Source organism: Rhea americana, unplaced genomic scaffold (assembly GCF_003343005.1).
Source record: "Rhea americana isolate MKP2758 unplaced genomic scaffold, rheAme1 scaffold_59, whole genome shotgun sequence".
Taxonomy (NCBI): Eukaryota; Metazoa; Chordata; class Aves; order Rheiformes; family Rheidae; genus Rhea; species Rhea americana.
In genome coordinates this window covers 681,922-695,452 of record NW_028186745.1, presented here as the reverse complement: position 1 = coordinate 695,452, position 13,531 = coordinate 681,922, and the positions used below count along the sequence as shown (strand labels likewise).

The following is a 13,531-nucleotide window of genomic DNA, read 5'->3' as shown; positions in this document are numbered from 1 at the left end:
TCAGGACAAAAAAGAATCACTACAGAAGGTATATATTAAGACATATCAGTTTCAAACTAATTTAAATGCATAAACTTATCAATTAACTTGAAAATTCTCAAAAAAAATCTATTATTCTATGCTCAACATCAAAGACTATAAGGACAGTTCTTTCATAGAAGTCAGATTCCTGCTTTCAATGCAAAATCGGTCCCAATGCTCAATACAGAGTTTGAAACACAGCATTTCCACTCTAGATTTAGAGCTTAACTTTGCTGGTATTTACTTTCAAAGGCTGAAAGGCCTGCGAAATTTAGAATTTGGCTTAACTGAAAAAGCCCAGGCTTTTGCATATAGTTTCATTCCTCAAGATCACCTCTGCCCCTCAATGGCACAGATTCTTGAAGTATCATGCTTCTAGATCACTATGGCCAGCACTAATTATCTTTACTGAATGCTCTAACAGTATGCAGAGGCAATCAGGGAAAAGACAATAATACAACCTTATTTGATGTCAAATTTCCTGAAGGGGTTTCACAGGACTTAAACCATTAAGAGCACCCACTCACAATCTAGTCACAGAAGAGCTACATTCTTTTCAGTGAAACAGGATATCAACTGTATTTCCCAATTATTACCATCAGAGATGTACATCTATCCTCACAGTCATCCTTATGTTTTCTATCATCCCTGACATTTTCTCTTTCCTGCATACAAAAAATATTTTGAACTCAACCAATAATATTATCACAGTTCATGTATGTGTATGTATCTGTGCAGAAATATCTTATATTGCATTCTTCTATACTCTATGTTTCCAAGGGGTGTTTTTCAGTCATTTCAACCTGTGTTTTTTTAAGAAGTAGTAGATAACTTCAGCTGCAGAAAAATTTATTTCAGTTCAGTTCTGAACCAGTTGGACTGTGTTTAGGCTTCTCTGATCAGTTTTGTCTTCTGTTTTATTTCTTGCATATATAAGTGCTCTGAATATGCTTCAGCAACTGATACTTTGCAGTTTTTTTGCAGGATCACTTTTTATTCTAATGTACTAGCCCGATTAACAACAAAAAAAATCAGTTGTAGAGTGACTGTTTCTGTAACCGAACCATTCCATTGACAACAACAGGAGTCTATACTCCTATTTTGAGATCTTATTAGGGATTCTCTCTCTTTTGTTGGGTGAAAGAACAAAAAACATGACTGCAATTTTTGGAAGGTAAGTATCAACATTTTAATGTTATTCCATCTGCCATAGGAACAAGTTGATAAACCCCCAAAAGACACTTGGGAGTTAACTACTCACGCAATTCTCTTTGAAGAGATCACAGCATTTCTTTTTAAACACTACTGTACAGCAAGTATTAAACCAATCACAATCTAATTAATAGGATTACAGATTCAAATGGTCAAGCTTTCATTGACTCCCCAAACTAATAAAATTCATTACATTTTTAACTTAATAATCCATCTAACAAAGATAAACCCATTTACCAATGCAATTTTTGAATGCATTATTCATCCCTCTTGGGCAAAAGTAGCCTAAAAATCATGAAGAACAGCTATTAAGCATAAAAAGGATCCAGCCAAACCCGGATAAATTTTGAGTACAGTTATACGTGTGCAGCATATCTGCATTTTAAGAACATTCAGTTCACAATACTTCTACCAAACCTGATTAATTAATTTCCTCTCTCATGTGAATCTTCTCACGTTCTCAGAGGTTAAACCCTCCCTGATGTGGAACACATTCTGTGTCACTAAACCTTAGATCAGAAGCATGTCAGGGAAATGGACAAGCAAATGGAAAACTACCTTTGGCTGTCAAGGACAAATGCATAAACTGCAGAAGAGAGAGGATATGAGACGTGGCTAGTGGCAGATTAGTGAAGCAGACAAAAATAATTTAATCACTCCAGGAGTTCTTGAATAAATGAAGTATTTATACCTGGCAAAGTTTGTTGAACCACCTCAGACACAGGAATTCTATATATGGATGTGTTTGTGAAATGGATGAGCTTTTAAATTGCTGCTTAAAAATAATCACAAAGAAAATAAATGAAAGGAATTCAGGGTACCCACAAAACTCTCTGTGAAGACTTCTTCACAGTAAAAATCTTGCCTAACATTGCTTATAGCGACAGTTCTCGCAGGGGAAAACACCCAAAGAGACCCAACATATCCAGTTCSTTTCTGGCTCCAAGAAAGGGATCCTTCAGTAGACAAATGAGCTATATATGCTTGCCAAGCTTAAAACTTGCAGAAAAACTACCTCCTCTTGAGTGAGAGTGGCCGAAGACTAGTCAAACAAAGATCTCTATGTGGCCTCAAGCAGTGCTGCTACGTTCTCTCAGCTCTTTCATTTCTTTTTCTGTCACTTTGCATGAGACATGCTTGAAACATGGGGACCTAATGTCCTAAATATGCAAAAGGAGAAAAAGGAAATTGATATTGGAAAAAAAGTCCTAAAGAGGAAGGCCTGAAAAGTAAAAACCAAAAGTTTCTTTCCAGTGGAACTCATGAAGACTGCAATGCAAGAGGAAGGAAAAGTGGTCAATGATCTCTCAAACACAAAATGAGTAACTGGACCATTTTTTTGATTTGCATATGGAAACGAGCTAGCCATTAGCTGCGCTCCTGTCTAGTCTAAATCTTAGAAATGTTTTTTAATTAAATATATTTCATGCTATATTCTGCTCTTTTCTACAACTTCTCTTGGCATTAGTTGGGCCCATGTGCACATGGTAGCATATAAGTGCCCGACATGATTAGTACCTGAATTTATCACCTGCACACGAGGCATTCTAAACAGCAAAAGAAAGAAAAGTGACAAGTCTTTCTTCTTGGAACTTCTAGATTCTGTAGGATTTCTTTGGTAGAACTGTAGTATAAATTAAAATGATTACATGCCAAATGCCATAAAATATCTACAAAATGTGCTTTTTTGTTACTAAAACATTCATGTCAAGATTCTGCTCTACTTTTCATGGACTGTTTTTGAGCACCTTATAGGTGTTTTATCTACTTAACAATCTTTCTAGAAGTGGCTTCTTCAAACAAACACCTCTAATCAAAAAAGAAAAAAAAAAAAAGAAAAAGAAAGAAAAGATGGACTCCACAGTACACCACTTTTTTTTCTGGACGGGCTCTTATTAATGAACATCCTGCCCTGGAGAGGGCACTCTGTGACCAGACTATGTACTCTAGCATGTACTCCCTAACCACCTTTTATATTTTAACCTAGATATGCTCATGGTCCTAACAGTTTGCTTAGTCAGTATACTGCTGATGTCAAATGTAAATACATTACAAAAAGAAATCATATTGTGCTATGCTCATGAGTTCAACCCTGAAACATATATCATCTTGCGACTATGTTTTATTACTAAGGATAGCATATTTATTATTTGATGCTTTTTGTAGTACCAATAAAGTTTAAAAAGTCAAAATGTTGTAGTTCTATAGCACTGTAGTAACTGGTAAGTAACAGATGTTGCACATTTTCTATTAACATTGTTTTCCACAATAACAGCAATCAATTTTAAAAGTTCATCTGGAATATTTTATTGATTTTGAGAGAACGTAATGTAGATTAAACACTCACAACTGTTCAAGTACGATTTCTGAAATACCAAATCATTATTTTTTCCAGGTGTTTCCTCCAAATTTCAAGTAGTACATATTAAAAATGGTACTAGCTAAATTCTAAAACTATACAATCAAAATACATGGAAAAAAACCCAGGTTAGCTAAAATTTCAAACACGCTCCAAGGCATAAGTCAATGACTAACTGGTAGTTAAACCTCCCTATAATGTGAATATTCCATATATTCCATAATTACCTAGTTTGCTATGTTTTACTGCCCCTCAGAGGCAGAATACTAAGGAGCTGAACCACTATTCTGAGCCATTACGGTGAGTCTAGGCTTACTTAAGCAGACTCAGCTTGCAAAACTTCCAAGTTGATAATTTAATAGCCAACATCATAGTTAAAACAATGTGTGATGATGGTACACTTAAGAGTAAATGCAAAACAATGTTTCTGAACATTATCTAGATATACATTGACACCACTGCAATAGGAGTAGTGACATGAACCTAGAATTCCAACAGTGTATTTCTCTAGCATTTAAAGAATCAAAGTAAAAAAACACCTATGGCTCAAAGGAAAAAAAAATCTAAACCTAGTTTTCCTTCTGACACGGAAGAGGGCATCTGTGTGTCAGTAGTCTCAGCAAGGGCCACTGAGGCTCAATTTTTGCAGGATTTGCAGATACTAGAGCTTAAAATTAAGATTCTCCATCTCACAACTAGGCCTGTTTAAACAGTAACAGGTTCAACATCTCCCATCTCCAAAAGTGATAACCAGTGTATCTTCTTATTAATATTTTAAGAGGTCCCAGTTTTCTAATTCAGGTGCTACCCTAAGTGTTTCTTCTCATCTCCATTAAAAGTTTCCATTTCCTTAGAGCATTTGGCACACTTTATTCCCTCCCTACTTTAAGTGCTTGCCCTCACCACTTATTTATAATGAGAACTTCTGTCACATCTCACTAGTCTTGTCACCACTTCAGCTCTTGTCTGTGAGGTGAAATATATACCTTCTGACTATATCCTAGAAGTAAGGATTTGTTATCATTCAAGTTCAGCAAGCTGTACATTTCCTAATGGAAATTCAGAACCCGACCAGTCTTTGGCATTTCATTCATTTGTTCTAATAAAGCATCTATAATAAGAGTGGCATACTACCAGCATAACACCTAATTAATACTTCACCCAGAAAAGCTCTCATTCTGCTAATGGTGTGTTCGCAGAGAGCTATATAGATATTGTATGTGGAAAAGTACCATTTATCAAGTAAGCTGAGAAAATCATCTGATAGAGTAGTTCCTGAGTATCCATTAACATTTTGTCAATCAAAACTATCAATCCTTTGAAATATTTCATTATTTTGATGGAATTAAACCTTAAAGTTTAATAATGTAAATCTATATGGCTTGGAGAAATTTATGCCTGCTTGTGGTAAATTACTGCCTACAGTAATTTATCAATACTGATTGATAAATTGAACAATATTGGTATTATTAAAAAAGAAAAGAGAGGTATCATCACTYTGGAAAGCAACAAAAGAGGCAAAAAGACCTCTCTTTGGTTTGTAAATCAGAGACCAGCTCACGGTAACATTTGCTGTTTCTCATAAATTTCAGATTTGCATATTTCTACTTAACTTACTTCACAACTTAAAATTTAAGATGTAACATCAAACCTTGACAATGATGTTGCAGTGCTGGCAGATGAAATTAATTTTTCCTTAAAACATGGTAAAAGTCTATTCAATATTTGTACTTTTAGGGAAGATGAAGAGGATTATTTTATCACCAGACAAACATCAATAATCTCAAAAGTTGGATTACTGAAAAAACAGTATTAATCTACATTTGTCATAGCCTTCACAAAAATAAAATTAGTGTGTTAAGACAGTCATTTTTCCTAATGTCTTTTTGTGCAAACACTGTGCAAATGCAAAACGTTCGCTGCAATATTTTCTCACAGTGTTATTAATTTAATCATAAATACATAATTATATACTAGATTACATTAGAGTTTTCCAAACAAATGATGGACCACATTTTAGAGAAGCTGTCTCTGGTAAAGTTTCCCAAGGTCACACATACCTATGCAGTTCATTTTCTCTTGCACATAAAAGTTTGTAACAACACACCTAATTCTGAAAGTAATGAATGTCTCATGAACTACTTTTGCAAAGACAACAACTTGAGAACTATTGACTTATGTCTACTAACTATTATTCTCATTTTCTTACCTGTTATCAAGGCAGAGTGATAATATCCACAGGATACTGAGGAAACAGGTTTTCCAACAACCACTTGACAAGGGACACAAACACTGGCTATGTTAGCCAAACCAATCTGACCTTCCGAATTGTCACCCCACATAAAAAGCTGTCCATCCTCTAAAATGGAGAGAAAGTTAACAGACTTAAAATCAAAAAATATACAAATAAAAACTTAATCTATCCTTTTAAGAAGAATTTCATAAACTATAGGTATTACTGCTAAATGTCATCATTATAGATACACAAAGTGATATTTAGCACAATGCAACAAAACTCTCTGAAGTAAGAGGCTTTCTTTTAAAAAGTGACACAGCAAACTTAGTGATAACTAATGTTAGACCATAAATGGCAACAGTTAAAATACTATGTAGATACACTCCTTCAAAAATAAGAAAGATTGAGAGTATAAGACTCCTTAGTTGCCAGAGGTCACTATGCCAACAATGTGGTGAGTTTAAGGCATCTCATTTCCTGTGGCATGTCACCACCTTCTCCTGTCAAACTGATTCGCTGACTTTGTTACACATCCAACTAATTCTTTCCTTGTCTGTCTTTCTCTACACAGGTGATTATATTGACCAGTTGCTTTCCTTAAGCTGTCACAATAGCTGTTCCAGGTTTATTAAGACCAGCCTCTGTTTACACAGACACCAATAGCAGCAGTAAAAAACAAGAAAAAAAGGTGAAAAAAGGTGAAAAAAAGATTCAAAAAAGGATGAAAAACATAGAAAATATGTGGTCTTCTCTCTACATATTTACTAGTGAAAAATAAGCCGAGATGAGCAAAACCCAACATCTACAGTGTTAATCAGAAGTTGTTTGCAACTAAAATCATTCAAAGTTGATTTACAAAGCTCAGGACAATCTTAGCCATTGTCATCAAAAATGACAAACCAAAGAACAGCCTGGTATCTCCCTTATACTTTCTTATGCTCTCTATTACATTCTGAAATTATAGCCTCAATAATTTATCCTAAACACATACAGAAACAGTTGCTTTATAGCAGGGCTTGATAAATACAAAAATTAGATTACATGTAAACAAAAGACCACACATCCAGTGGTTGAAAGTATTATAACCACATAGATTTCATCAAGTCTCTATTGTATAATTTTGCCACTGGAGAAAGTAGGCCTAGGTTAGGCCTCTCTCAGAATCAGTAATTACACGGTTGTATAGCTGGCACCTGCAGACCAGAAGAGTTGTAACAAAAAGTGGAATTAAAGAAACTTAGTTTCCTTTAGATTCATGTTTTATAGCTGGCTTTCTTGGTAACTAACTGAAGCTCTTCCCACTTTGGRGGCATTCATTACTATCTCTTCTTTGTGTAAATTCTTAGTATCTACTATGGCTTAAGATCCATTGCTCTCTGTGTCAATGTGAGATGGTCTCTCTCAGCCTGATAATGTATTTTCACAAATACTGTAGGAAGTTAATGAGCTCCACCTTTCTCAGATTTTGTTGAAATACGAGTTGGCTAAAAAACATTACTAGGATAGGGAGGCATAGAAAATACACACACATGCAGACAAAATGCTAAAGTACAAGTTTTCCTGGAATACCAAGCTGAAAACACATTCATAGATTTTATTAGCTGTTTCTCTTACCAGTTATTGCTGCTGAGATGTATGATCCAGCTGCTAGCTGTTTGATCTTGTGCTGGTTGGTAAAAAAGCTAATTAAATGAAATGTAGTCCTTTCCTCTGTGTCACCTAATCCCAACTGACCTTCACTGTTACCTCCAGCAGCATATACATTTCCTTTTTCTGCATACAGAAAAGCATACATAATACACAGAATGAGGACATTCTCATCAGTGGTAACAAGACATCAGAAGAACTGGGGCAACTCAATTAATTTTTCTATGGAAAAAACATAAAAGAAAAGTTGGAGTCTATTGCCCTGGGATATTCTAAAGTTGATGTTAGAAGTTTGTGTTGTAACAAGCAAGGAGGCTTTCCTGCACACACTTGAATGGGAGTTTCCCCACCATCTTGGAGATTAATCTAAAGAGTAAATATAATCTGAAGTTCTTCAAGAGTTCTGACAAAAGGACTTCCAGTGGCCCTGGCAGCCAGAAAAAACTTCTTCCCCAAAGACTGCATAATTTAATTTAAAATAAAACAGGAGAAAAATGGAGAATGATATCACAGGCAAGAAAATTAAAGTCATATTAGTACGTAAGAGATGCATAACTCGATAGTTTTGAACAGTGTGAATGATATATTTTTGCTTAGGTTTTTATTAGAATTATTTTACTTATTTCAATATTTAAGTAACTTTCTATTTATCTAAGTAGCTCTTTATCCTGTTTTAGAATCTTAAAACTGAAGTTGAAGTTGATGTTTGTTATCTTTACCTTAAGAGAACTCAAGATTTATATGTTTAATTTTAGTATGTTTCACATTTAAAGTGTTCATCTATGATGAAAAAGATAAGGCCCATTAATAACACAAACAGAGGCACAAATGTGATAAGCAACTGACATACAATTGATAAATGGTCCTTGCTATACATATGGCCACAAATTACCTAGCCAAAGTGTATACTAAAAGTGACTAACACTTTCCCTGTGCTGTATGACATACTCAATTGTTATTAAAATGTGCTGTTTTATTCTAATAGTCTTATTTACAGGGCTCAGGGCATCTACATATATAAATCCCCTAATAATCAAACAATTTTCCTTACAACATCACTGTAAACATAAGAATTGCAACCATAAAGGTGGCTATTCCTTAACCTAAATTTTAGAAGCATGACAAACATTTGCATCAAATCTCTGTATACRCTCTCTAAAAATTTATTTTAGCTTAAATTTATGGTTTATATATTCAAAGCTTAATAAAGCACATCGTCAGAGAAATAGCAGAATGCCAACAATGCAACAAACTTARAAGGCTTCAAAACAGTACACTCTATGTATCTTTACCCAAATATGTAACTTCACACTATTAAAGATACACTAGTTGTCAAACATAAATTCGAGTACAGATATATAGAAAATACTAGTATACTTACAAAGGCCTTAAAACGAATATTGATAGTTGTTAATCACATCTCAAACGTAGGTGATGAAATTTACTCATCTGTCCATTACTATCAAACTCTTATATAATACTAATTTATAATGTCTTGGCACAGAATAATACAAGCATTTAAAGAACTGGATATAAAAAAAACCCTGAGTCTTAATAGTCCCATTCTGAGTTTTTTGTTTTCTTTCCTGAGCAYGTCTAGGTTTCCTGATGTAGTTCTGCGTGAAACCAAAGGAAGAAATCTATCTTTAGCATGTGTATAATACAGATTACATACCTGTGTAAACTAAAGTGTGGTTTCTTCCACAAACAGCAAGTTTAGTTTTTTCTGGTTTTAAAGCTATAAATTAAAGGAAAAAAAATACAAACAGGTTGATAAATGGTTCGACAACAAAATGTTCTATCCTCTACAGGAAGTTCTTTGATTTTTTTTCATATTTTTACCAACAGAATGTAAAGCTACAAGAGTGGTTGGCTATATGAGCTTAGCACATCACTTAATAAATCAGCATTCCCTCTAAGAAAGCCTCTAAGAAAGGGAAACAGACATCATCCTAAAAAACTTATAGTTGCCATTCAGGTTAACTCAGTAACTGCTACTTTATCACAATGTCACATTCCACAAAATTTACCATTTGTAAGACAGGCCTCAAAGAATACATCAAGTTGCACTAAAATATACATGCATGGATCTTTCTTCAGTTATCATTAATCATACTCTACTTAATCCACTCTTTTGCTTCTCTCACTAATTTAGATCTTCAAAACCATCCTGTTTTTTCATCTTATCCTCCCTACCTTCCCTGATTATGCAAAGATAGTTTTTTTGACAGGCTTTTGCTCTGTACTGCCCTCTTGTTGATCATTAAACTTATAAGCTACTAAGGTCAATCCTATCTGGACTAGCGTCTAAAATAATAGGAGAGGTTGCATATACCATCCTGTCTCAATCTCAACTCAAATATCACCTACCTATGTACTTCTAAGCAGTCTGGTCACAGTGAAAGACTGGGAATATATGCCAGAGGAGTTATGAAGAGTTATTCTGATGAGAAAGAAAGAATGCAGAGGTGTTTTTTCTCCTAGGCTAAATGCACCTCATTTCATAAACAGAGGGGAAAAAAATTACTGACTTTTCCCTCCTCTCTCCAATTACTAATCTTTGCCTTAACAATTTATCATCCCTCTACTGTGTCTATTTAGCCTATACAATATTCTTGATGTGTTTAAGACAGTACTATCTTTACATAATATATTTTTTAATTGCTTTTCCGCTACATGGGTCTATTACAAAGCTGGCAACGATTCCTTTCATAAAGCCTTACTCAGCCCTTCCAATCCAGTCTTCACCAGCTCCACAACTCTCAGATTATGTTTCCTTTTACCAAATCACTAAATAAATTTACCTACTTAAGTCTGAATTGTCTCTGGTGTATCATACAGACACAGATATAAATTCTCCAAACTCAGAGTCCTGCCTATGCTACCTGACAACTACCACAATCAGACTGGAAACTGTGGCATTTGCAGTGTTGGCGTCTTTCTACATTCTTAATTTGTTGTTTTATATCCCTCTGTTCTGCCCTCTTGTTTTAGAGATGATCTTAATGAGACCTTCACAGGCCTGTGCTCCCTATCCTTCCTCCTACCTATGCTAACGAATCRTAACAGATAAGGCATGCAATATTACAACACTTAGGTTAGTTTTTCATAACCAATTCCATTAGCTTCTAGTCAAATCCAGGAAGACATTCTCTCAGGAAACATGCAGCCACGATCACTTGGCCCCAAGCAAAAGTTGAAAAGTGTGTCTTCGTAACCCCACTGCCAAAGACAACCAATGCCTGAAAGCTAATGAGAAAAGCTCCAGAACCTTCTCCAGCTGCCTATGGCCTAGAGAAGTCAGTCACCCTTGACATTTTTCAACAGAAAGCGTGCTGGTTTTGAATTCCTGTCATATTCTCTTTCACTTCCATTCTCCTTTGCAATCTGATAGTAAAAACAAAGATAGACACCTAATCCATTCAAGCCAAGGTAAGAATCAGCCTCTCATGGTTGATGGAAGATGTGAATCTGAGAGCAGTTATTCGCTCTCTGAAGTGAAATACAGAGAGAGAAGTGGATAAAAGGCAGTAAAATATACCAAAACAGGAAGGAAAGACTTTGAGCAAACTTGATAATTTGTTTTTAATGATAAACTAACAGATTGACCTGCTGACAGAAAGGATGAGGGTAAATAGATTTAACAGTGAAGAGGAACACATTAATGGCATGATCTGATTTGACAGAAGAGGACAGGAAAAATATTGACTTGTTAGTTTTGTTTGACAAGATAAAACTGCCTGGGAAAGATTAAACAGATAACCAAATGGAATAAAAACATATTACACAAAACATAAAACATATGGGCATTTATTTTACTGTTTTTTCAGACTTCATACAAATATATTAACATTTATGCCCCCCTCAGGCACTTCTTACACTTGCTAAAAATGTAGCAGTACTTGTAGAAAGTCCCTGTTACACTTTTCTAGTTTTAAAGGTACTAACATAAATGTGATACAAATGTTACACAATGCTGTTGGAACCCTTGATCTCTAACACACGCACAATATGGCAGAGATCAAGCATCAGATAAATTTCCTTGCAATCAATGTGAAGATGTACAGAAAAGGCAAAGATTACATAAGATGAGAACCCTCAGACAGACAGAATTCTAAGTATTTGAAATAATCTTCAGGCTCTAAAGTATTTAGAATCTGGAAGCGATAGAAAGTCAATCAGGGATCCTTTTAAGCCAGCTCTATGTGCTTCTGCAGTGTGCTACACGTGATGACTAAAGAAAGCAAAATCAGTTATTTCAGAACTGCATATTATAAGGCACTTTTTCACTTGGGTCACCTTTCAAAAAGACAACAAAAAATCAAACAAACCTTTAACACATGTTGGTTTGCTGACAGTATTCTTTGATCCTAGTCCTAACTGGCCCCAGTTGTTACTGCCAAACATGTAAAGTTTACCATTTCCTGAAAAAAAGGCACAAAGAGAAACCATAGTAGTGTTTAATTATTCAGCAGCTATATAAACATGTACAAGATGGTGACTTACATATTACACTGTTTACTACTTCCTTTTTAATGCAAACTTGTAAGACTAGTCAATTCCATACTTTAATGTAAACAATAATTACTGTCCTTGTGCTTTTCCAGGAGAAAAGTAGTAATGGCATTACGTATGTAAAGAACTATTTTTTCCAGTAATTTAATGCAGCACTTTTGTTCTGCAGTTGGCTTCCTCTGTAAGTGACAACGACCAAAGAAAGCGACCAAGATTTGTTTAATGGATGGCATAGTCATAGGTTTATCAATACCAAAATATCCCTGGACTTCTGGGAGATGCATACAATTAGGACAACATGGATATTGCAGTTGTACATTTATGGCCAATTTTTACCTCTTGATTAAAAAAAAAACTTAAATGGTCTCAGTAGACAGCATCAACTTATCAGTATCAAATTTTATTATGACATTGTATATACACACATTTAGTGAGATACACTCAGCCAGAAAAATGCACAAAATGGCAGACCGTACTTCTCCTTTAGTTACGTGACAGATAAACCGCTCTTCGGGAAACAAAAAAAGTAAGGTGTACTCTTGGACAGGTCCTGAGGCTTAGGAACCACAGTATCAGCAGGATCACTCATATAACAAGAGTATATTTAACTGAGGACCCACATCTATTACTCCAGAATTCATAATATTCAGCTTATTTTATTATCTCAAAGGGGAAAAGTCTATTTTATTATTGCTAAATACCATCTCTTGAAAGGATTTACAAATTTGTGCTTCTACTGAAACATGATTTATCATAAATTTTCAAATGCCTTTGCAAGTTATGTGGATTTTTCTTTGTACATGTATGTCTATCATATAACCCTTTTTGGTTGTCTGTATTTTTCACCATGCTCTAATCTAGTACWCTGCATATAAAAAAAGAATGTATAAAACACCATACAGTCAGGCAGTTTTGTGTACCTAAATAGAAACGTTACCTTACAAAACTTTATGAGTAGTAATGCTAGAATCATGTCAGAAACTGCTATGACATGCCTTTTACAAGTTTGACCATTACAAACAGTCAACTGTTGTAACTCAGAATAATCAAAGTTTTTTAAGAGGATAGTATACAAACGGATAGGTAAGTTTTTGAGACATGCAGATCAGACAGCCAACTGGTAATACCTTCAAATTATTTTTCTTTCATTATTTTTACATATTACCTTTTGTAAAGCTGTGAAGTTCACAAACAAAGATAAAATCCTTGCTCCAACAGAAATCTTTGCAAAACATCAGAAAATGTGTTGTTAAAAAACCTTTTACAACTGCTAAAAAATGATTGTTTACTTCTGCTGGAACTTTACAGACCTTTGTGAGTTAGAGACTCCATCACAGAGTTGTCATGCAAATGAACTCTCAGTCACCCTAGCCACCAACAATTACCGCACAAGCACAACACATAACCACAATTCCACATAATCATACCAAAATATTATGGCTGTTCTGTGCTTCAGTAGCCTGGGTTCCTGGTGAAGGTTCTGAATGTGATTTACAGAGAGTTTGATGCTGTACTTCTTTTTTTTTTTTTTTTTTTTTTTT

General features: G+C 34.7%; 1 protein-coding gene across 3 annotated transcripts in view; it reads right to left on the bottom strand.

Annotated features, from left to right (window-relative positions):
- The window catches only part of RPGR (retinitis pigmentosa GTPase regulator), a 64,849-nt gene that overhangs the window by 44,854 nt on the left and 6,464 nt on the right, over positions 1-13,531 (bottom strand). For 2 of the 3 annotated variants that reach the window (XM_085319421.1, XM_085319420.1), the window contains 4 exons: positions 11,807-11,899; positions 9,151-9,213; positions 7,443-7,601; positions 5,802-5,951 (listed from right to left, as the gene is read on the bottom strand). In XM_085319421.1, the coding sequence (XP_085175547.1) occupies positions 5,802-5,951; positions 7,443-7,601; positions 9,151-9,213; positions 11,807-11,882 (448 nt within the window). In that variant the 5' untranslated portion in view covers positions 11,883-11,899. Of the gene's footprint in view, positions 1-5,801; positions 5,952-7,442; positions 7,602-9,150; positions 9,214-11,806; positions 11,900-13,531 lie in introns of those variants that run through there. The other variant, XM_085319422.1, reaches the window with a different exon arrangement.